This window comes from Peromyscus californicus, unplaced genomic scaffold, assembly GCF_007827085.1.
Source record: "Peromyscus californicus insignis strain IS unplaced genomic scaffold, ASM782708v3 Scaffold_21__1_contigs__length_65335640, whole genome shotgun sequence".
NCBI classification, from domain to species: Eukaryota; Metazoa; Chordata; class Mammalia; order Rodentia; family Cricetidae; genus Peromyscus; species Peromyscus californicus.
Window position 1 is genome coordinate 22,917,582 of NW_026294514.1, and position 25,899 is coordinate 22,943,480.

The 25,899-nt window shown below is 40.5% G+C and overlaps 1 protein-coding gene across 3 annotated transcripts in view; it reads right to left on the bottom strand.

Annotated features, from left to right (window-relative positions):
* The window catches only part of Ikzf2 (IKAROS family zinc finger 2), a 154,290-nt gene extending 130,123 nt beyond the window's left edge, over positions 1 to 24,167 (bottom strand). For 2 of the 3 annotated variants that reach the window (XM_052749767.1, XM_052749765.1), the window contains exons 1-3: positions 24,041 to 24,167; positions 21,045 to 21,093; positions 20,130 to 20,235 (exon numbers count right to left, since the gene is read on the bottom strand). In XM_052749767.1, the coding sequence (XP_052605727.1) occupies positions 20,130 to 20,229 (100 nt within the window). In that variant the 5' untranslated portion in view covers positions 20,230 to 20,235; positions 21,045 to 21,093; positions 24,041 to 24,167. Of the gene's footprint in view, positions 1 to 20,129; positions 20,236 to 21,044; positions 21,094 to 22,628; positions 22,704 to 24,040 lie in introns of those variants that run through there. The other variant, XM_052749766.1, reaches the window with a different exon arrangement.
* Between the last annotated feature and the right edge of the window lie 1,732 nt (positions 24,168 to 25,899).

Sequence of the window (25,899 nt, forward strand, 5' to 3'; positions counted from 1 at the left end):
TCACACCCTAATCAAAATTTTGAGTTAGATATATTCAATTTTCTAAAATACAGAAGATTTTTTAATAGAATTAACTAACTTTAAAAAAAAAAGGTATATTCCCAAACACCCAAGGAACTTAAAAAATGAGATTTGATTTTTTATGAAACATTTACTTTCCTAAGTACTATGAGATCATTAAATTACAATGATAATCAACCATAATAATTAAAATACTATTAAGTATAATACAAGATCAAACAGGAAAGCTAAATAAAGTTACCATTGTAAAATTAACAAAATGGGTTTGTGAAAAAAAAAAGACAGCTTTGTAAGAGTGAAATTTAGAGGGGGTGAACTTGGCTTCTCATTTGTTTTTTAACAGATAAGAATATTCAAAATATTACAGCAATCAATTCAGAAAAAAATATAGTCTCTGGAATATAAATGGTACTTTACACTGAGTAGCTATTGCTTAACTTTCAAACCTTATAAAGCCCATGTAATAAATGTGAAAAATCATATGAAAATGTTTACAGGTTGTAAATAAAAATACCAAATGGCAGTAGAAAATGAGTTAAACTTATGCAAATCACTGCAATTATGTCTTAAAATGTGATAGATAGATAGATAGATAGATAGATAGATAGATATCATTATTATTATTTTTATAACTGAAGGAACTGAGTTTAGAAAATTCAAGGACTTTTCTCAAGTTCATCTAGTCAATGGGTCGAACAGTAACATATCAGCTAATTCTGTGCTGTAACCCCAAAAGTAAAGACTTGAATCCAGTTCTGAACAACCTGAAAGTCAGTCTTTTTTTAAAAAAATAATTTATTTATTTTTATTTTATGTGCATTGGTGTTTTGTCTGCATGTATGTCTGTGTGAGGGTTCTCTGGAACTGGAGTTACAGACAGTTGTGAGCTGCCATGTGGGTGCTGGGAATTGAACCCAGGTCCTCTGGAAGAGCAGTCAATGCTCTTAACTGCTGAGCCATCTCTCCAGCCCCCTGAAAGTCCATCTTAACTACTTCCACAAAGCTACGGCCTGCAGCTACTTCTACAGGGACTGCTACGGTCCATACAAGTGCCTGCTCTGTGTCATAAATGAAACAAATACACAGACAAATGCAGACAGGAAAGCCCTGTAAAAGCCACAGGACAAGACATTTTATCACTGTGTACTCTCTCCCATGAGATCTCAGTCTTGCATACAGATTTCTACAGTGCAGGCTTTGGAGTGGATACCATGGTATGAAATACCGTGCTTAATTTACAGCGAATTCCTTTTACGCAAGAGTCAAGATAGGAAGCTAACTAATCCATGGGTCCAAGTTTATTGTCTACTGGGTTCCTTACTGTAATGTATTACGGTTACCACAGTGAACAAGATAGGTAATGAATGTTCCTCAAGTGTGTATTGGGAGAAAAAAACATACAAATTTGATTATTTCAGACAGTGTTAAGGCAATAAAATTGGGAGCTATTAAAGAATGTCTAGGGAGGGCTTATATAACTACTGGGCTTCTTCAGTCGAGAGGCAACCAAAGAAATGAGTTAAGAAAAGAATATCTTCAAGTAAGGTGCAGGAAGAGTGTTGAGAGGGGAATTAATTTGCCAAGTCAAGGAAAACGAATCAGAAAAGAATGAATATAAAGGGGACCTTATGACTTTGAAAACCAATTTTCATTTATTCTGTTTCAGTGGAAAGTTTAAAAAGTAAAAAAAAAAAAAAAAAAAAAACTTATAGCTGTGGAATTGTAACCTGATTCTGGCTTAGAAAGTCCAGGTCTATACTGTCCAGATTATTGTCAATGAAGAAAGGAGAATGAAGTCAGAAGACCTGTTAGAACGTGCCCCAACATTGTAGGCTGAAATGACTGCAGACTGAAGTAACAGGACATGGCATGGCAGGACCAGCTTCCATTCAGGAGCTATGTGGGGATCACCAGCCAATGAAAGACTGAAAGTTTGTGGCAAGCAATGGTACTAGAGACCATCACATCGTCAAATCCATCCGAAGTCTCTATATAGACCATGAGAGAAGAGAATCTGCTGATGGAGACAGACTGACTGCCTGAAGATGACAGTGAGCAGTAGGGTCTCTATTCCACTGACTACAAGACCTCTAGGGGTAATCTAGGCGATTCCCCCATTTCCTTCCCTTAGAGAAGATGACACACCTCACATTTCTACCGAAAGCATCTCGTTACAATGCCAACTTCCTGGATCGCCTCCTCTAATTTCAATAGACAACAATCCAGAAAAATGCAAACACAGTGAAAACAGAAACTCAGAAATCAGTATTCACAGCTAAGCTCTGGGACTCACAGGCAGCAAAGAAGTGAACCCACCCCTCTCAAAGCATGAAGACTTTAAAAGAATAAGTGCTTTGCAATAAAATGATAAATACAATTCATAGCATCCGTCTCCAGGGCTGTGACAATTCCGACATGTGATCCTGAGGACACATTAAAATCTCCAATAGCTTAACGATGAAAAGAGAGCAGGTGGGGCATGCTGAACTATCAGACATTCTTAGGGGCCACTCAGTTGCTTATTTTTGCCCATCTAACTCAATCATTTTTTAAAATGGAATTTATGGTTGGACAGTTTCATACAAGTATATATGACATTTTGATTCCTCTCTTCCATACTTGCTTATCTCCTTCCTGCCCTCACCAACACTCACCTCCCATCCAGACCTGCCCCTTTCCCAGGTCCATGATTTTTTGGTTTTGTTTTGTGACCAGAGCTTTCTGTGTAAGCACTGACCTGGAAGTGTCCATTGGAGCCTGGTAGGGGTCATCATGGGTCCACCCAATTTTTAAATTGTAATTTAAAACAAACTTTGAAAGCAGATAAAATTATTTTATAGTGACTCAAAGCACTCACAAAATTTTAAAAAAAAAAAGGACAAAAAAAATCAAGCAGAAAATGACACATTTATTAGCTCAAAAGGTTCTTTACCACCATTATCATTAAATTGCTACTACAGATTTACAAACCCCAGCCTGCATCTTCAGTTAGGATTAAGCATGCTGCTTTCCTATGTAATGTTACCAGTTAAATATTAAAGACTTAATTCACAGATCTTTGTGCCAAGCAAATTACATTTTATGAGCTTGCAAATAGCATACAATTTTGTTGTAACATTTAAGAAAAAAAAAAAAAGAAAAGAAAAAATTCAGTGTTAAGATGGCCTGGGGCAGGGAGATGGCTGGGAGGTATGGATGCTTACCACCCAGCCTGAAGACCTGAGCTATTTCTGAGACCCACATGATGGAGAAAGAAGTAAAACCCATTCGTGAAAGTAGTCTAGTGACTGCCTCATGTGTGCTTGCAAGTTAGTGTGTGTGCACACGCGCGCGCGCGTGCGCACACACACACACACACACACAGAAACACAAACACACACTCATAAATACATAAATGTAATGAAAATATGTCCTGTTAAAATACATTTGATAATCTCTACACTAATGAGCACACTGCCTTATATCTTTCGGCTCTAGGGAATCCTGACAGACTAGATAATGGTTGCTCATCCAACAAACCGCGTGGACATTGTTTAGACACATTTAAAGAATATTTCAAGAAAAGATTAAGCTGAGGGGGAACCATTCGGGAAAGCCTGAGTCTCTCACTCCAGGTACTATTATAATAATGACATCATGGACAGATGTGATAATTACCACAACTGCCAGAGGAAAATTGAGGTCTGGCCTCCCAATCCAGCATAAACATAACTGTCCAACAGTTTCCGTGATCTTTCATTTCTACATTCTGGATAAAAATGGACTCAAAACAATAGTGTTACATGCCTTTTTCATGTATCTACTGAAAGGCCAATTTATGTTGTTAAGAACTTGGATCCGAGAGATTAGAAATACCACTGGAAAGAAGACTACTAACAATGACTTTAGAACTCTAAGCATTTCCACCTTTTAACTCATCCTTCTTCCCCGTAAGTAAAAGAAAACTGTCTGGGAGCAGATTTTTAGCTCTTCTGGTTAGGGTGTGAGCATCTGGCTATCCTCTACCAAACTCTCCTGGAGTCATCTCTCAACACTAGTGATGCTGTCGGGAAGCCACATAAAGCTTTCAGACACCCTGAGCTTCTACGCCAACTGAGTCTTCTGCTCGAATGAGTGTGGAGAAGAGAGGCTGAGCTGGAGCTCACTCGGCGGCGGCGGCGCATTCATTTTAAAACTGGATGACGTGATCTCTGGTGTCCTCAACAGATAACATAATTGAAATGACCAAAGCAAGCAACTGATCAGGTGGCATCTAGACTGACTAGGGTAGGGGTTTAATTCATTCAGCCAATCCACATTTGCAATGTATTCCGAAGTCCGTCGACAGCTTTCTTAACGGAGAGACCACTATCCATCGGGCACCATGTTAGCTAGCTTTCGTGTAAATGAGAAACTCATATTTTTTAAAAGGTGACTTGAAATGCACTAGACATTGTAAGAAAAGCTTCCTGACTTTCCTTTATGGATCCCTACAACCAGAAAAGATAAGCATCAGCCTGTCCTCGTTTATAAACCAGTCAAGGAAGACTGGACACTGACCAGACCCAGACCCCCAACTCCAAAGCCCTACCCTGTCTTCTGCCCTCAAGTTGCACAAATTAGAAGGCCACTTTCCCTGCCCTCAAGCTGTTTCCAGTCCTACAGGACAGAAACACGGCGCCACAGTCACCAAGTACAGAGAAACGGGACAGGAGATAAAGAAACTCTTCCCAGCTTTTAGAGAAGTCACGGCTAAAACAAAAGGGTCGGCAATATGTACCCATCATGTGTATGCCCAGGTAACTTTGACCAAAGGTCCAAAGGCTAGTTAATGTTGACACATGAGAAAAACAAAGACAAACAAAACAACAACAAACAACGAAAACCTCTCTTATATATATTCTGCTGTGAAATCTTTGGAAAGATATCCCATCTTCTCCCCTGATTCTTCAGAAGGTAAGAGGAAAAGCAGACCAGACACATGTCTGACACGGAGCTCTGAGCTGAGCAACAGCAAGACAACAAGGGGAAGAAGACAGGATGGTTAGTGCGGAAATCCTTGAAACGTCAGCGTTACACCAGGAGTCCACTCACTGCCACATCTTAGCATGTCAGCACCCCAGGTCACACTAAAGAAGAAAATAAAAGGCAAAGAAAAGTAAGACACTCTGGACAAGGCTAAGAAGGTCCATAAGTCTGGCAGTGCCGCCCTCTCCCCAAACACAGCTTCTCAGTCGCCATCCTTAAAAGAAATGTATTGCTATGCGTAATTACTACTTCAATTATTCCCCACACAAACATGGCAGGTTTGCTTGTGATTTGCTTTAATTAGGTAATTTTGTTTTCATTGCTTCAGTAATTGATTTGAATACAACAGCATTAATAACGGCTCCATAGCTAGCTACACATTTAGTTTCAAACAATATCCGTGAGTCTGTTTACCTGGAAACAACAATACAGACGGAAAGCGAAATATCTAGTGAGACATGCAGGATCTTGTGACGTTCTCAGATAATGATTTAGGCTACTTCAAAAACATGATGTTGCCAGGTGGTGGTGGCACACACCCTTAATCCCAGCACTCGCACTCGGGAGGCAGAGCCAGGCGGATCTCTGTGAGTTCGAGGCCAGCCTGGTCTACAAAGTGAGTGCCAGGAAAGGCGCAATGCTACACAGAGAAACCCTGTCTCGAAAAACCAAAAAAGAAAAAAAACACATGTTAGTGAAAAGCAGAGAACAAAAGTCCTTTCTTTCATAGGAGACCATTAAGTAATACAATAATATAAATTTAACGGAGGTGTGGGGTCCTCCGCTATGACTTGACTCAGCTTTTCTCAACTTACAAATGTTATAAGCCACCAATTAATAACCATCATTCTGTTTAACTCACCATATGCCAGCCACCACTCCAGAAAATCTGCACACATAGTTTCTAATGCTTGTTACCACTATCACCAGTTCATGTCCGCATTTCACAAATCAAGCTGAGATCCCCCAAGATCTGTCCAGATACCCACATTTGGTAAGAATCAAGGGAGGAGAAAGAGGAAAGCACACTCAATTCCATCATTTTAAAAATATAATTAATTATTCTTCAGTGACAAATAACGAAGTATTTAAGTACCATCCCAAAATTGTAGACTCTTCTGAGATGAACTAAGTCCCGGGCTTAATTTTAGTCTGGACATTATACTTTAGGCTGTAAAATCATTTTGCAGAGTGTATCTTAGAAATACAGTAATTACTTCTAATAGTCTTTAAAAATTGTTTTCTTAAGCATGTTCAGCACATTCCTTGACTTTTTTGTTTATACTATGTAGCTCTGGCTAGCCTAGAACTCACTTTGTAGACCAGGCTGGCTTCAGACTCACAGAGACCCACGTGTCTCTGCCTCCCTAGTGCTGGCGTTGAAGCCCTGAACCACCACACTCAGATTGGCCTTATTATTTATAGGTTTCATGAACCTTTTTTTCACAGTAATTTACAAAGTATAACACACATAAATTTCAGCTCGTGTCTCATAAAGTTTTATTGAAGAATTAACACTGGGTTCATTTCAGAAAAAATGTTTCGATGGGTAAAAGCCAACACGGGGATTCCGAACCCTCGGTGGAGTGTGAGCTACAGAAAGTCTTGTCACACTGCAGTGAAGGGAAATGGCAGGGACAGGACCAATGTCTAAGGCATCCTTGACCATTTGAGAATACACTAGTTAGGTATTTCATATGCAAAGTATTAGTATTAAAGCATTATGAAAAAAAATAAAGCCAATCAATGTGACCAAGGTGGCCTCTGGTCAAAGTACCAGTTCGTTAGATAATCTGCTGTAGGAACTGCTGGCTATGTATATTCTCTCTCTCTCTCTCTCTCTCTCTCTCTCTCTCTCTCTCTCTCTCTCTCTCTCTCTCTCTCACACACACACACACACACTCTCATTCTCTCCCTCCCTCTCTCTCTCTCTCTCTCTCTCTCTCTCTCTCTCTCTCTCTCTCTCACACACACACACACACACACACACACACACACACACACACACACACACTCTCATTCTCTCCCTCTCTCTCTCTCTCTCACACACACACACACACACGTACACACACACACACACACACACACACACACACACACACAGCTTGGGCAGGCTTCCAGCTAGTTATGTAGCAAAGAACGACCTTGTACTCCTGATCTTTTTTGTTGTTTGTTTGTTTGTTTGTTTCTGAGACAGGGTTTCTTGTGTAGCCCTCCCTAGCTGTTCTGGAATTAGCTCTGTAGACCAGGCTGGCCTCAAACTCAGAGATCCACCATCACCACCACCCGGCACTCCCGATCTTGATTCCCCTTCCTGAGTGCTAAGATTACAGACAGACATGTGCTACACGCCCGATTTATGTGCTCCTGGACACAGAACCAGGGCCTTGTGCCAACTAGACAAGCACTCCACCAACGGCTCCATCGGCAACCCCTGCACCCTTAACTTTGACGTTGCTCTTATCAGCCAGTGTCTTTAGGCCAACCATTTAAGATGCTAGTTTTCCCGACCATCCACCCTCCCACTTTCCACGTCCAGGTATCTGAAGAAGCCTGTTTCTTCCCACTGAATCCAATGCCTATCCATTCTCCTTCCACAGAATCGCTCTTAGGGCCATATTCCTCACTCAGGCAAGAACGTTCGTTCCTTAAGTGACTGATAAATTCGGATTTTCTTTTGGTTACATTTTCTGAGGAAAAATGAACAGGAGGAACAGATTCTATTTCGTTTGTCATTTCACTGTCTACTAGCTCTTACTTTACAACTCCAGTGGAGTGGATTTTTCTCTCACTTAGGAATTCGCCATTCTGACCCTTCTTGATCTGTCTTGGATTTTTCTATCATTTCACACCTCTGTTCTTTTTTTTTCCCCTTTTCTTTTTCAAATGCCTCAACAAATTGCACTGGTCCTACCTCATTAATAGTATACCACAGTCATCTTACTGAAAACAGTCTCTGTCTAAACATGTTCACATCAAATATCAGCAATACTTGGACTGGGGACATGGCTCAGAGGGTAAACTGCTTGCGGTGAAGGCATGAGGACCTGAGTTCAGTTCCATAGAACTCACTTTAAAAAAAAAAAAAAAAAGCCAATAGTGGTAGCGTGCACCTGTAACCCTAGCTCTGAAGGATGCAGACATGGGCAGATCCCAAAGCTTCACTGGCCAGCCAGTCTAGCCAAATGGGTGATCTCTGGGTTCAGTGAGAGACCTACTCTCAAAACCAGATAGAGGGCAATAGGGGAAGACAACAATGTTGACCTCAGGCTTCACATGTGCCCTTACACACTAGACACACAAAATGAAAAGAGAAAATGAAATTTAAAACCATGAAGCAACACTCAATGGAGTCATAAACTAATGAGTATGCAAAAGAGAATAATAAGGCTACTATAAGAAAGTAAACTTGTAGCCGGGCAGTGGTGGTGCACGCCTGTAATCCCAGCACTCAGGAGGCAGAGGCAGGTTGATCTCTGTGAGTTCGAGGCCAGCTTATCTACAAAGCAAGTTCCTGGATAGCCAGAGATGTTACACAGAGAAACCCTGTCTCAAAAAATCAAAAGGAAAGAGAAAGAAAGAAAGAAAGAAAGAAAGGAAGGAAGGAAGGAAGGAAGGAAGGAAGGAAGGAAGAAAACTTGTTTGTTCTATATGAGACAGAACAGAAAATCTATGTGTAATTTTTAACTTCTTCTCATATTTCTTTTTCTGTTATCTGCTACAATTTCTCCCTTGTTTTTGCCAGAAATCATTTTAGCATCTTGATGTCCTTTATTAAGTGCATAACATCTTAATCTGTGAATGGATATCACCTACATTTAGGAGTACAGCATATTATCTGGAATTTTAACAGCAGTATAGCCATTAAGAATTTACAGACAATTAAAACGGTATTCAATAAATATGAGGCTAATATTTGCATACAGAAGTGCCCTCGGGTTTCAGTATTTACCCTCAGCAGCACTTGACCATTTTCAGAGGGCATAATAACACTGCCATTCGAGGCCAAGCTCCTGGGTCACAGCTGTAATCGGCTCTCTCATAGAACAGCTCTGCATTTTATTTCTTTGAAAGATGGCTAACTGAATTAATTTATTTTTTATTTTAATTGCACAAGTAGCAAATGCATTTGTTCTTTATAAGCGTTCCAAAGAATGTAAACCTCTTTACAATTTAAAAAAAGGCCAGTCTGCACACTTACAAATCATAAAAATGCATGAAAGGCATAAAAGGCACAAGGTTTTCTCTTGGTTGTGGTTTCATACACCTGTTCACCTATGTGCTTAAAACATAACTAGCATTATCTTGTACAAAATGGAATGAGATCTGTTATCTAATTCATTAATGGGCTCTCTGATTTCTTGATTAGTACTCCAACTAAAGCCACTCAAATTCATTAACACATATACAGAATTAGCTTCACTGCAGTAACCTGCATAAAAACAACCTTTTGACTTCATGTTGCTGAGACACAGAGGGTCTATTTTTTAGTTTGTTCTGTTCTCCAGATCCTGAACCTGAATAGTCACTGGGTCATAAACTTGAGACAGGTGACTGTCATATAGTTCACGCTTTGAGAATTTAGATACACAGCAAACACCAGTATTCTTTTCTAGTCCTCAGTCTGTATAAGCAAAATCAACTACTGTTTCCAAATACTTTACAAAAGTTTAACATCGTAATAGAATTCACTTTATATTTAAAAATAATATATTCATCAGTATTTTTACTCTGTGTAATTTTGAAACACTATCCCAAATGATTAGGTACTTATCTATTGTTTAATAGTTACAAATTCTATTAAAAGGCCCACTTTCCAATTTTCAGATGACAAATAAGTGATCTCAGCAATGCTTTATAAAGTATTTGGGATGGTTATTTTGTACTCAGTAATTGAACAAATTCTCAGCCTTATAAGTTACATAAATGCCATTTTTCAAATTAACAGTAATCAATGTATTGAAACTTAAGTGATATCAGACCTCCTAAAAGATAAAAATTTGTCCAAGTCTAAATAAAGATCATATGTAAGACATTTTATAAGGGAAACCCATTTGTGCATATAAACATAATGCATTAAAATGTGTATATTTTAAATAACAAATGTAAAACACAAAACCTTATGAGAATGGGCACAGTAGAAAATGTCTATACAGTATAGTTTTTTTAAAAATGATGCCTTTGCAGAACTCAACTGAAAATTCTCAGTGTTAATTCAACTGAAAGGGAATAATGTAGTACCCCCAGCCCTTCAAAACACTACCAAGCCTTACATTTAGTAAGAAGTAGGCAGAGCTGATACAGTCAGGTGTAAGGAGATCTACAGCTTCAATGATAATAAGAGAGTAATGACAAAAATGTCAAGGGTGTCGACACCATGAATGCTAATTTATTAGAACGTGACTTTTCACTGATTAATTACATGCTCTTCAAAATATCTGCAGTGCACAAGAAAAGTTAATTGAAGCATTTCATCTCGTGCATGCTACTAAAAACAGCTTTAAATAAGTGACAGAGAGCTGCCTTCAAAATTACATATGGAATTCAATCTGTAAACTCTAAATGTTCTGTGGAAAGACTGTACAATAGTACTGAAGACGATGATACCTCACGGAAGCACTCACAGCATCGTTATCTCGGGCCCACTGAAAATGATTGTACAAGGAAACTTTCAAGAGAGCTGTAGATTCTAACAGATCATCTTTTGGGGATAGCCTTCAAGATGACAAATATTTTAGAATGAGGTATTATAAAAATAAACACATACTTAGAAAGACACAGGTAAGTTAGGCTTTGAAGTTATTTAACATCTAAGAAATCAGAATTCCAAATTACTTTGACTTGGTCAAAAGCACCTATCTTAAATAGGTATGCAATATGGTATGCTTAATAGTTATTTCATTCAATAAATGTTTTCTGGTCATCTACAGGGCATACCATATATGGGGACTAGGGAGACAGGTAAAATGTGACCGTGGTCATCAATGACAGCAGGAGAAATATCAGACTTGCTTCTCTGCAATCACCACATGATCCCATGATACAAATATATGCTTTACAAATAAATATTCTGTCATTTATACTCAGTACTTACAATATCTTTTATAATGGCTAACATGAAGTATTATAATTATGAGAGAGAATCTCATTTGCAATGGTCAGACTATGTCACTGGTTCCAGGGAATTAATACTTTTTGTTTTGTTCTTTCAATCTTGAGCTCACTGGAGGCGACTTTTCCAAGTGTCAGAGCTCTTTCTTATCTTCACCTAAAACAGCAGTAAAGCCTCTTAAACTGCTGCCCACATTCACCTGTCAATGCTTCTGTGAATCCAAGTTGAAATTTACTACAATAGGAGTTGAGGAAGCCTTTACAGGCAAGGTAAGATTGCCTTTATGGGGTGACGTTTTAAAATCAACACTTAACAAATTTAAGACAGATATAAATCACATTAAAGAAAATGAATAGATCCCAGGCCAGCAAGTATTGCTTATAACTTGATTACATGTATTAATGTAGGTAATAGATAGAATTTGGCTGTGTTAGCTGAGGAAGGCAGGAGAAGAAGAAGAGAAGGAGGAGGAAGAAGAAATTGTTGTTGTTGTTGTTGCTGTTGTTATTTTGGAGCTTTTCACTGAAACCAGAGCTGGGCAGCCTAAATCCACTACCACTTAAAGGAGAAGAAATCATATCGCAGAGCTTCAGCTCGAAGGGGTAGCAGCGCTCTCTCTATGGTGGGGCTGAATACACCGGGCCATTAAATACTTGAATCTGTAACTCTCTCCCAGTGACCTTTACTCCTCACCCATGTAGGTCAGTTCACAAGAGAGAAATTATCTGATCGAGCCAAGGGGAGTGCAGGCCCTATGTTATGGAATGAAATAACAATTCCCCGGAGCCCTTAGAGATGCCCTCTTCCAAAGCCCTCATCGTTTTCCATTCCTTAAAATCAGCTATGTATCACAGAAAGTAAGTGTTCAATAAGTGTTTGCTAGACCAATTAAATACTCATTTTACAGAGTTCTGAATTCCTTACATAAAGGAAGTCTCAGGTGTTCCGGTTATTAACATTCATATAGAATATGGCATCTTAGGAAATTCCAATTTTAAAATCAAATTCTCTAATACATATTTTTAAACAAGTATGTTAATTAAGGTATTAGCAGTAGCACATTATTCCCTAGGTAATATTATACATTTTTTTAAAAAAAAATACATATAATATCTACATATTTATCTCAAAGTTCTGAAAAAGAATCTGGATTAGAATGCTAAAATTCCTTGACTATGCAGAAGTGATTGGCACTCAGCTAATAATTAGTCATATATTATAAGTTACCTATTTATTAAGAAAGATACAGGTTACTGAATAAATGTAATTCATTAGAATATAAACATTTGGATTTATGGCACATATTTGGCTTGGAGCTTTAAAATATATATATATATATAATATATATATATATAATTTATAATTTATAATACTAAATATACCACAAAAATTTTAAAGAAAAGGGCTCAGATATTTTATTTAAAAATCAGTAAGTCAATCCCATAAGTTAACTCAACTTCTGAAAATAGAATAAAAAGATTCTGTTAAGCAAAGAGTTTACAAAATCATGCGCTTGTCCATTTTAACAGAGAATTTTTACTCAATGGGATAATTGAGGGAGTAAGGCCACTGATCAAAATTTTAACAATTACTGACTAATGTATTTTTTAGAAACACCAGTGTTAAAATAATACAGCAGCGAAACAGTGGAGTGAATAGGCATAATTGCCGCTGACGAAGACTTCATACTTCAGTCTAGCCTGTCCCGCTATTAACTGCTCTCACCTCCCAAATTCAATTTGGGGAAATTTTTTTTCCAATAACTTAGCTCTAAGTAGTCCCTGTCTTTGCTGACAGACAGGACACACCCCAATCTAACCAGGAACTTAAGGACCGTGATCAACTTCCCATCTCCTAAACGCTACTGTCCAAGTCATGCCCCCTTTAAAATGCGACCCACATCCTTCTTTCTTCTCTCCCTCTTCATCTCATGACCGCTAGCTCTCATGGCTTGTCACTTAATCATTACAGCAGCCTGATAGAGATGCCCCGACAGGCTATCCACAGCCCGTGCCCCTGCCCGCCATGTTACAGCCACTAAAACCCACGTCAATCAGAAACACCGAAGTCACCTGCTTTGTTAGCACCCTGGACTCCACTAAAAGTTAAAGCCAGGTTTCCTGTCATACAAGATACCCCAGTATCCTACTTTGATTACCTCTCCAGAGCCATCTCTTGACTTTAAATTCCTACAGGCCAACTTTACACTCCAGAAATACCAACCTGCTCATTTCTCGTTCCCAGAATGCTATATGTTATTTCTCACCCCTTGCTGGGAGTAACCATTTAATGAAAGTCTTTCACTTCTTCCTCAAGTCCTTTATACTTACTACATGTCAGCTAAAACAGCTTCTCTCTAGAAAATTCCCTCTTAAATCGTATGACTTCTCACCTACAATCAAGACTCATCTTACTACAACATGATACTGAGTATAAGCTGTCTATCTCCTGCAGGAGAAAAACAGGAGACCTCTCTATTCACCTCACCTTATAGAGAACAGCAGGCAAATATTTATTGATTTAATCTACTAGAATAATAAAGCAAAATGTCAACTGTCTAAGACTAATAATCATACTTTTAATTGACGTCAGATAATTAAACTATCACACCAAAAATGTACAAAGTGGAGGACAAAGTGATTACGAGTTAAGAATTTGGCCAGGCGGTGGTGGCGCACGCCTTTAATCCCAGCACTCGGGAGGCAGAGCTAGGCGGATCTCTGTGAGTTCGAGGCCAGCCTGGGCTACCAAGTGAGTTCCAGGACAGGCGCAAAGCTACATAGAGAAACCCTATCTCGAAAAACCAAAAAAGAATTTATGGCACTCTGGGATAGAGAGATGGCTCAGTGGTTAAGAACATATACTGCTCTAGCAGAGGATCTGAATTTGGTTCCCAGAACCCATTACCACCTGTAATTCCACTCCTGGGAACCTGGCACTCTCTTCTGTACTCCGTAGTCACCTGAACGTGGGCACAATTATCCCCATATAGACATACTCATAAATAAAATACATTTTTATAGAAAAATTTATCATACTGAATTCAGAAGCATTCAATGAGACTAAGGTTTAGATGGAGACTCCAGGAAAGCACTGATGGTTAACATGGATAGAAAACTCCATTAGGACTTTCTGTTTGCTGTCTTAATGACTGGTTTCTCTGGAGCACAATGATAAACAAAGACCTCTACATATACCAAAACGAAAAACCTTTACTTATGAACACTGAAACCACTAAAAGAAAAAAATCCAATACATAGGCCAACTCCACTACTTTCTAGCCAAACACTTCATAGATGCACCAAGTAATGGATAATTTTCTTCAATTTTTAGACTAAATTATCAGAAATGCTGCCTCTCTTCTGTGGCCCCATGCAATAAACAGCCAGAGCAAAAGGCCCAGATTTCAAACAGATCTGGATCTGAAGACAATGCCTTTTCCTTGTGAGTCATTTGTACATAAAAAAAATAAATAAATAGCTTGACTCTCCTGAGCAACAATCTCAGTGACCATTCATCAGATCCAACCATGTGTTAGGAGTTGTGCTGAGCAGTTTCCATATATTACCTCATCTAAATATCACAACAGCAAAGTAGGGTCGGTTTTAGTCAGCCCCAAGTTCCAGGTGAGAAATTGGAGCTCAGAGAGGTGATGTGAAATGCCGTACTTCGCACTCAAGTTAGGGGAAGTTAGTAGGTTATTAGGAAAACAAGCATTCTAGCATAAGTCAGTGAATGCTCACACACCTTTTGATGTTCAGCTTTATGTTATCAAGTACAGAAATTCTTTCCCCTCCTCACAGAGTTAGTGTGAAGACCAAGAAAAGAATATGGAAAGCATTTCTCACATCATCAGAGCACCTGGTGTACCCACAATAACGTATACAAGTCTACCTCCACCCAATCCAGCAGTGATAAGGATCGTAAGGAAAAGGGAATTCATAAATACTCCTAAATATTCTTTATCAGTTTCAAAGGAGAGATATTCTGAGTCTCTATTCACAAAGGGGAAATACTATCAGACCAATGTACATATACATATATAAAATACGAAAAAGTTTTTAAAAAAGCAATGTATTTTGCTTCATTTTTTGGACGGGGATACTTATTTTCTATAATATCGTAAGATCAAAATACATCAATATTCAAAATATATCAGTGTATCAAAAGGGAAGAGAAGCATTGGCTCCTGGTATCCTCCTGCATGATGGCTTACAGGAAGATTCCCGGTGAACTTATCAATCATGTTACTTTTAAAAAGAGAAAAAAGTCCTTCAAGGAGGAGAGACAGGGTTCAACAGATGCATAACCTTTCTACAGAAAGCTGCCTTGTTTCCCCAAGAAAGACCTTAATGCTCAGCTCTAAGCAGCCTTAAAAAAAAAAAAAGAAAGAAAGAAAGAAAGAAAGAAAGAAAGAAAGAAAGAAAGAAAGAAAGAAAGAAAGAAAGAAAGAAAGAAATGGAGTAGCCAGGCTGGAATGAGGCGCAGAGGAAGGAACACAATGGTTTTTGCTCTTAATTACCTGCAAACATATGCTAACACTTGTTTCCTTTTTAACTTTTTTTCCTTTTTTTTTCTCCTTTTGATACAGTGATGACACTTATCTCTGATAGCTGTCAAGACATTACGTCGGAGCTCTTTGTTGTTGTTTTAAATTTTCTAGCAACTGAGAACTAAATGTCAATATATACACCTGCACACACACACACACACACACACACACACACACACACACACACACACGCACACAACTTCACTGCTATGAGTCCAAACAGCTAGGCTTTACATCCAGCTCAGCTGGTGTTACATGAGGGTGTGACCTATGGAAATGCACCCAAGGATGACTGCCAAACTAAGCTGCAGAAGACAACTCAGAGAGCCAGGGAATCCCATAATAAGCTATCTTATACAAATCACATTGGAGGGCAGCTTGACAAGAACACTGACATCTCTCCATCTTCATACCAATATTCCTCTACTTCTAAAATGCTGGGGGGGGGTTGTTTTTGGGGGAGTCACTAAAACATGGGTCAACATTGGACACGGCAGACACCATCACAGACAAGAGTTGGCCAACCAACCCTCAAGATAATACCGCCCCCCCCCCCCCACTCTGAGAATTTCGTCTTCCTTCAGTGGCTCGAGAGGTCAACTGGTTTCTTCCAGCCTCAATTTTCACATGTGAGAAATAGAACTCGGAATACACGTCCTGCCTCACTGTGTTCTAAAAACGGAAACTAGCTATGAAAAGAAGGAATGTAAAGCGCTATGAAAAGAATAAACCAGATTCCCTGACCTGATTATTGGTGAGAGCCCTAAAACTAGAATTACTACTTCTTCCGATTCCATACATGCCACCTGGTCATCAAGCTGATCAGCAGTAGTGACTGCATGGCTGAGCTTTAAAGTAATAGAAACAAAGTTTAAGCCACGCTGTATTTCCATATTATTTAAGGTATAACCTGCTCCGAAAATGCATCTATTGGCCTAAAAGTAGATGTAAGAAAAAAAAAATATGAATTTTGAGCCTCAAAAATTGTTCAAAGACTAATGAGATGGTTCAGGGGGCAAAAAAGCTTGCTGCCAAGGCTGGTGGCCTGAGATCGATAGCCACGATCCACACAATGGAAGGGAAGAATTGACTCCAACCCACTCTTCTATGGCCTTGCAATGCACGCCATGGCATGTGCACATACACACACATAAATTAATTAGTAGCTATATTTTTTAATGAAATGTTAAAAACAGACAGTCGTAAGTATAGAATAGTTTGAAACTGATACTCTGGCAAGGACACAAGAATTAGGAGCAAGCTAACCCAGAAACAGACTGAATCACAAGGTAAGTTTCATCTCACGGGCCAAAACACAATACAGATTATTTTTATATCATTCTGTCTGAGTTGTCTATTTCAGATTCTTAACTTCCAGATTCTATTTCTAAAGCCACTTAACACTGTGTATTTCCAGTAGCCATCAAGGCACATACTGTCATCCTTGACACCGAAGATGGTCAGCAAACTCAACATGGACACTAATGATCTCAGGCAACAATGTCCACACTCGTATCAAAGAGATCTTTATTCTAGAAGAAAAAGTCTAACGTGTTCTGCGAAAAATCACTCTAAAACACAGGAAGGGATCATTATAAGACGTCTGGATCACTAATATCTGTTACTTCCTTGAAGGTTATCTTATTCGTGATTTTAAAACCCTGAACTGTCAGGCATTATAACATTTCTCCTTCGCTCCCAAGTCGTCCCTGCTCTAATCCTGTACTGTCAAATAACGATGGCTGCTGTCATTGTTTTTATGCCATAGCTGACACCCCGGTGTACAGATGCCCTTCATCTTAGAACAGTCACTGAGGCCACTAAACTGATGATCAGTATCTTACTTATAATGACACTGACCCCTTTCCTGAAGGCAGAGTAAATGGGCTATCATACCTTACTGGTGCTATGGGGCAGGATGCTAGTTTATGAAAGATCATGGATTGGTTTTTTTTTTTCTTCTTCTTCTTTATGCTACTTAAATAGAATCCTTCCCCCCCCCCACCCCGTCACACATACAATCCCTCTTTTCCACTTACTAGACACTATCTTATCTTATCAGAAAAGTTTGCACACTGACTTCTAGTTTTAATACTTCCAGTCCAAACTTTAATTCCATGTTTGGAAGAAGTGGACTTGGACGAAATATATTTGAAGATATCTTTTAATGCGGAGAACATGTTATTTTCATTTATCAAAGTCAATGGCGTGTGTCAACGGAGAAAGAAACAAGTGATCTCACATAGGAGTGAATTTTCAGGCACCACATACAAAAATTTATTCCAAGTTTCAAACATCCCAGTGACCGATTCTAGGTGTCTGTTCTAATTAACAGACAAGAGTCTTTCTCCAAGTCTGTTTGCTTTGGCAGTCTACAATGCTGATATTCTCCTGGATCTCACAGAGAGGAAAAATGGGTATCTTCTCCATCTAACACCTAAGTGGGTAACCTAGATACTGTAAATAGAGGCTACATAAAGGATGCAACAGACAGCTCTGAAGTGAGAGCCAAAATATTTAACCAGCAACTCTAAAAACACGGAGAGCTTAGCCAAAAACTGTATTAACATGGAATTGCCATAGGCTAATAAATTAAAAAAAAAAAAAAAAACCACAAAATTACCAAACTGACGTTTACTGTTGCTGGGTGAGAAAAGCTCAAAGTTTGGAAAAAAATGCAATTCTTATTTGTCCAAATTAATCATTTCCTTACTTTGCAATGTTTATTTTTTAAAAAGAAGGGAAATGCCTTTTTGAATGAAGCAGTCAGAAAAGCAGACCACGAAGGGTCAACTAAGCAAATATTTCTTACTAATTTTCTGGTTGTGACCAGGATGACAGGTTAGTCTGATCAACAGCTACTTTCTATTTTACATACTCAATGTTTTTAACAATAGCTAAAGATCAACTAGAATACAATAGAAACTCCTTGTAAATCTAATTTAACCTACGAGAGATTTTTATGAAAAAGTTGTTTCTAACAAATAAAAACATTTTCTACCAAGGTACTAATAACATTAAATATTAAAGTGCAAGATCTCTATATACTGTTACAGTAATATAACTTTTCTCAAATCAATAAGCATAAAAAAAAGTGCTACAAGATCCATCAAAAGAGAAGTAACAATATAATTCAGCATGAATCACTCAACAACATCATTACTTTTTCCTTTCTACATCATAGAGGGATTTCAAAGCCCGCCTCAAGAATGAAATTTTTTTGAATAAGTTTTCCTCATTCATAAAAGAAAGAAAACTTTTAAATGAAATAAAGTCAAAGAGTTCAATCACAATTTCAAGTCAATAGCCAAAATCATTTGAAGGTAATGAAGTGAAAAATGTATTTAAGGGTAATTGATAAACCTTTGCTTAGAATTCAGAGGTCTTCACCAATTATAAAGTTTACAGCTTTCAAGTAACTTAAGTCAGCATAGAAGAGAGAACGAGAAAGGAGAACTTCAGATAACCAGAATCGACTTAATATTCTTATAATTAACTAGGTTATTTGATTATTAAATCTCCAAAAAGGAAAAGATAGTCTCCTTCACCTATCACCCAAGCAGAAAAGTTGTAAATTAAACTAAACTTAATATAAGCCATGCCCTTTCTACTTAAGACCATAATATATACCCAAACATCTCGAGTTGTTCTGAGTAGGAGGGGTAGACCATTTGCACTTAATTAACTAATCTGATAAGACATTTTAATTAAGAGGACCAACTACAATCTTAACAAATAAAAGCATCAAACACTCACAGCAGGCCAATTGCCTTTTTGGTACCCCTCAACAACGTATATATTACATTCCATATCAGAAACACCAAAAGAGCCAAAAACTGCCATGCCTGCAAGTCCAAAACATGCTTCCAAATAGTCTTACTTCTTGTCTGGACAATCTAAAACAAACTGCTTTCGTCTTTGTTAAAGAAATGGATGTGAATGAGTGCCACAAATTGTCAATGACATCTCACTTCTGACTCTTTTACACTTTCACACACTGCCTCCTCTGTTTTGAAAAAGCAAGCAATACTTCAATCCTACCACTGATGTTTTAGCTTCATACCAAGGCAACAAAATTTCTACTTTTTTTTTTTTAATAACTACGAAGAAGCCTTTGGAAACGACACATTTCCACGATGTTTTATCAAGCAACAACAAATCTAGGTGTGAACCTTCAAGTCGAAACAATAGTCAGCAAATCCTAACACTTCTTACCTGGCACAGGTAAGCACCAGCTCGCAAATGCCACCTTGGGATAGTTCAGACTAGTAAGTAGGCTCATGGTTTATGAACGGAAATAAATCTGGGTTGCTCTTCCCTCAGCAAAAGCTACAGCAGTCGCTACACCACAGAGTGAGTAGACCCCACAGACCTGACAAGTTCAAATCTCTCTCACTTGAGAATTAAAAAAAAAAAAAACATAAAATGAAGACTTACTGCTTGTCATGTGACTTGGGGAGGCGTGCTGTCCATTGGGTGTGCTTGAGGTGAGGTCAATGGCCATACTGGCGTGCTCCCCCTTCGGGTGAAAGCTCATTGTCACCTGCTTTTAAAAAATAAAATCTTTTAGTTTCTGTTCTTCGTCATAAAACATCTAATTACTCGGACTGCCTCACATTCAAAGGGCATGCAGAAACTGAATGCTTAAGAAACATGCTTTACTTTTAGGAGAAACTATAAAGAAATAAAACACATAGTAAATGAATGAAACAAAAAAAAAAACTAGCCCATAGTAAAAAAAAAAAATGAACAAACTTTATTATCATAAAACACTCTTACAGGTCAATGGGAATAGGAAGCATTTGAGATCCAAAATAGTTCTAGTGAAAACAGTATGTTTTTTTTAATAATCTAATTTAATTCTTCAATATAGAGTACTTAAAGTGAACATTTCCTAAAATGTTAGCTGGATGGCTCAAACAGAGCTTGCTTTAAAAAAAAAGCAAAAACAAAAGTCAACTTAAGAAGCTAATTCTTTCATACTATGTGTCTGGAAAATTAGGTCACCTAGCAGTAAATCTTTAGTACACATCACACTATCTGTGACCGGATGTATTCTAAATTCAAACTAAGTGGGGAAAACAATCAACTAGAAAACTCAAGATCTGTAAGCTACAAAGACTAAATAATGCCCTTTATCAAATGAGTATGTTTCTATGTCCTCCTTCTTATATCTTGCTTCTGTTAATCCTTCCTCATGTTCATTTAAAAGGTAAAATGGTGACTGGCAAATAAAACCACAGAGTCCTAAAAACTCAAGGCTCAGGAATTCACATGCAGGTAGCCGGGAAGCTAACTTTATTCCCACCCCCCACCCCCCCACCCCGCAAATGAATGGGAATGAGTACTCACATGTTAAGTAGCCATCAATAGCCTCTGTTTCCATAGTCAAAGTGCAGTGCTGTAAAAAAAAAGATTACCCACCTTAACCCAAGGATGCCTCCAGGTATCTGCCAGGAAATTCTTAACTTATTGGAAGCCCTAAGCAGCTAGTCCATGTTGCTCCTGCAACCTGTGCCCAAGAAACATGCTACAGTGTACTGTGTGTGCTCATTTGCCAGTCACTGAACTCTCTGCAAATGATCTGATCCCTGCTGGAGATAGGATAGGGAAGATAAGTGTGCTGTGTGAGATGGGCTGTAGCAAGCAAAGAAGGACGCTCTTACTCAAAAGTTACCTGTTTTATCAGAAAAAAAAAGAAAGAAAGAAAGAAAGAAAATGCAGAGGGGGTATACCTCGAATTCGCCAACTTCTAACTGCCATCTAAGTATTTGACCATTCGCTCCTTCCCACAATCACACTATCGTTTGAGGACTTCCCTAGTATACAGACAGCTCTATTCACAATTGTTGCGAGTTGGTTCATCATGTTCTAATAGGGAGGGGAGAGCAAACAAACTTTAAGAAAACAAAACAAAACAAAAATACTGAGTGCTAAACTGCATCTTGAAGACTTTGGCAGCAGTTGGCCAACTCTCCGGCTTGTATTGACATTTTAGCCTACCCCAAATTCTGTGTAAGCACCTGTTAAACGTACCCCTTAATTTCCTGCCAGACTATGGCTGGAGACAAAATGCCAAGCCTACTTAAGACATTCGGATTTTCCAACATTTCAGAAACTTTCTGCCTGTGCACGAGGGGATCATTTTCGACCCAAGTACCAGGGAATGGTTTTCATGCACCAATAACACACAACAGAACTTAATCCCCAGAAACAAAAGTAAATTGCAAGGGACGACACCCCCTAGCTTTGATTCCATAATGAAAAGATCGATAATCTAACTGTATTCTTTTGAGGGGAAAAGTTAAAGAATTGACAAGAGCTGAAAAGATTTTTTTACTTATTTTTTTTTTCCTTTGGCCCTGGTCCTTTTTGCCTTTAGTTTCAAAACTCTCACAGCAGCAGCAGCTAAATTATTCACAATGAGCCATTTCTGTATTGATCGCCAAGTATATTTAGCCCTGGCTCCTGGAATTTCTCCATTACTTACTGGAAAACAGGCAGCTTTCACTTCTTGTCTCCAAAACCACTTCCCTTCTCCCTCCCCCCCCCCCCCCCACTTCACCACCAGCCTCCCTCCCCCCCCACCCCCCAAAAAACTTTTCTTTCTTTCTTTATGGAATAATCAGATCAAATTCTCACCTCAGCAAACTACATAGCAGTTAAATCCCGACCTGCTCTACTCTTATCAAATTCTTTCAATTATGATTACATAAGGCTTTAAAGAAAGGGATCCGTAAAGTTTAAAAAGGGGAGCAGTTTCTACGGAGATCTTACAGATGAGTCTATCTCTTTAAAAATGTACACATTTAACACACATACTGAAAAGAAGCGTCAGTTAGAAGCAAAAGAAGTCTGCCCCATCAGTGAACTGGTTACTAAACCCTCAGAGAAGGAAAAGAAAGAAAAAGATCAAGAGAAACGAAATGTACATACAAAAGAAATTGTCCTTTGATTAAAAAACATTCATCACCATTTCCAGCTCTGTCGGGAGATCCCAGCTTCTTCTAACCCCTCCAAGAGGAAGGTGACAATGTCGGGCTGAAGAGAAACGGAGAAAGAAAGAAAGAAGTTTTTTGTGTCCCCCCCCCCTTCCCCTCCCTGGCCCCCTCCAGGCCAAGCCCCCTGCAGAGTTCAAGGCGAGGAGGAGGGAAGCACTTTACAGGTGGGTCATTCCAAGCCTGAATCCAGCAAACAGATCGGCTGATAAACAAAACCAAGAAATGAGAGAGAAGGGAACACTCCCCCCCAACCTCCTCCTCCTCCTTCTCCTCCTCCTCCTCCTCTCTTCGTCCTCCTCCTCCCCCCGCCCCCGCCCCCTCGTCCCTTTGGGAGGGTCTAGTAGGAAAAGTCACTCAGGAATGGCACCACGTACTTTCAGGAAAGAGGAAAAAAAAGAGAGAGAGAGAGGGAGGGAGAGAGGGAGAGAGAGAGAGAGGTCAGTCAGTGCTACAGCAATGCGATTAACAAGAAGAGAAAAAACTTGATCCACCGGTTCCTTAAGAATCGACCAAAAGCTAAGACGAGAAAACTGAAAGAAAAAAAGGGGAGGGGGGGGAAAACGAGGGGAGGGACAGTCAGGCAGAACCCAGCAAGGAACCTAGGCCAACTTCACAGGACTGTTTTGTGGCCTCTGGCAAAACAGAAAAAAAAGAAAAGAAAAGAAAAAGAAATTAAATCTTCATTCCATCTCTCTCGCCCATACCAGAACCTGTCAAAGCGATTTAACTGCTGCTTTAATACATGTGTCACATTAGAGTGGTTTTGTTGTTGTTGTTGTTATTTTTGTTTGTTTTGTTGTTTCCAATCTCAACAGGATAACACCTTGTATCTAGACAGCTGCAATTTACGCCAGGCTATCCAATCTTTCTTCTTGGGAATTCAAGTTAAAAACAAAGCAAAAAAAACAAGTCCAAATCCATGACAGCTATAGAGATGAGAACTGATTAATCCATTAACATCCCAGAAGCAGATTACAAGGAGGGGGGCCATACATTAAGGACATCATCTTCAACCAGATTCCCTGAGCGTCCTTTACCAGAAATCGTTACCTCCCCCCTCATCAGAGCCACGACCCGTCCCTCCCCAAAGAAAAGCGCCTATATTATTATTATCCCTGGTTAACAGCAACAAGTCATTCGATTCACCACCCACACGGCCAAACAAGATCCCATATAATTACACTTAACTTTGAAAACACTCCCCCCCCCACTTTGCAAACCATACACGAATTGATATATCATCTATGAATCAGAAGACAAATAAAACAAGAGCTTGTTCTTCCCCACGCAAAAAAAAAAAAAAAAAAAAAAAAAGGAAAAAAAAAAAAAGCCAAGCGGAGATTTTACCTCAGCCGTGCATGCAGTAAAATAATCCCATCACCCTTTTGTTTGTGTTTACTGTTAGTGTGTCCTCTCCCTCTCTCTCTTTTCTCTCCTTGTGCCTAACGTGTGTTTGTGCACTGCAGTGGGTGGTGGAAACTAAGGCAGTGGAATTCTGTAGCTAAGGGTAATCCTGTTTTTACTTCCTCCATCTTCAGCGAGGGCAGGGTTAGCCCGGGACAGCTGGTCAAAACCCCCGAGAAACCGATCCGGCGGAGCCCGAGCACATCTCCCTCCCCGCCGGCCCCGGGCTCGCGCAGACGCCCGCGGGCGGAGGGCAGGCGGCGGCGGCGGCGGCGGCGGGGACGGGAGACGGGGACGGGGACGGGGACGCGCGGGCTGGCGGGGGCGCGCGTGCACGGACTGGGGTTGGAGTTGGGGGCTGGGGGGGGGGGGGCGGGGGGGGGGGGGGGGGGGGGGGGGGGGGGGGGGGGGGGAAGGTTGCGTGTGCGAGCGCCCGGGTCGGTGAAAGCCGGCGAGCCGGCGAGCGAGCGAGCGAACCGAGCGGGCGCGGCGCGCGCGCGCGCGGGCGGGCGGGCGGGCGGGAGGGGCGGGGGCGCGTGTCTGCGCGCTCGGCCGCTCGCTCGCTCGCTCGCTGGCTCGCTCGGCGCGCTCGGCAATCGATTACAGGACAAGTGCCGCGCGGCTCCGCGCCGCCTCCTCTCCTCCTCCTCCTCCTCCTCCTCCTCCTTCCTTCTCCTCCGCGCCCCGCGCGCCCCCCGCGCCGGCTCCGCCCCGCTCTCCCGCTCCCCGGCGCCCCGCGCGCGCGCGCGCGCGCCCCGGGCTCACCTTCCTTCCGCTCGCCGCGCGGCAGGGGACGATCGCCGCTTCCCCCGAGCTTGTGTCGGCCGCTGGAAGTTTTCGCTTCGGCCCGCCACCTCCCCGACGCTGGCTTCCCCCCCCCCCCCCCCGCCCCACCCCACTCCCCACCACCCCACCCCGGCACCCGGGAAGACCCGGGACCTCTGAGCCCCGGCGGCGGAGGGGCCCTGGCGAGTGCGCTGGGAGACACGGAGAGCGATTTGTCCGCCCATTGTGAAAGTGCTTTCCAGTGCAAGTTTAAAATTAGAGTGTTTACTTGCCGTTTATATCCAACCCCCCGTCCCGGCGTGTGCCACATCCACCCCCTGAGTCAAAGGAACCGTGAGGGTCCAAAAAGTTGTGTAGCCTGGGAGTGTTGCCTAGCCTGATTGTCAATCACGACGTTGTTTGGGTGGGGGCGGGGAGGGGGGGGGGAGAAGGGTGGATGGGAAAGTATTGGAATCGTCCTGAGAAAAACAAATGCATGTTCGGTCTACAAATAGCAGCATTTACTATCTTTCTTGGACCACAGAAAAGGGAATAGAGACTTCTATAATTAAAGGGAAAAGAAAATGAAAGGAGCTGAAAATACTGAACTGTGTAGCCTGGGTGGGTTAAGTTTGAAAACACACGAAATTATCAGGACTGCCAAACAGCACTTCTGAGACAAACCGTATCGCAAATTGTGTAGAAAATCAATGCTGAAAGAGGAGCAGGCGCTGTGCCCTCCCACTCCTTTAAAGAAATCCCAGAAATAGTTGCTGAGAGAGTTTTCTCTCCCCCCCCCCCCCCCGCCCCTTTCCGCTGAAGCAGGCGGTATGACACATTGAAAAATAAAATCAACTTTCATCTGAAGCACCACTCTGCCCCTGTGTTTGGATTTCGGTGTGAGCAAAGGATTTCATTCACAGTGGTACACAACGGATTACCCTAACAGCGTCTAATGTGTTTATTTTTACTTTTTTAAAAGCTTGTTCTGTGCATTGCAGTTATTAAGCAATTGTACTTGTAGGCTCAGTTCATTT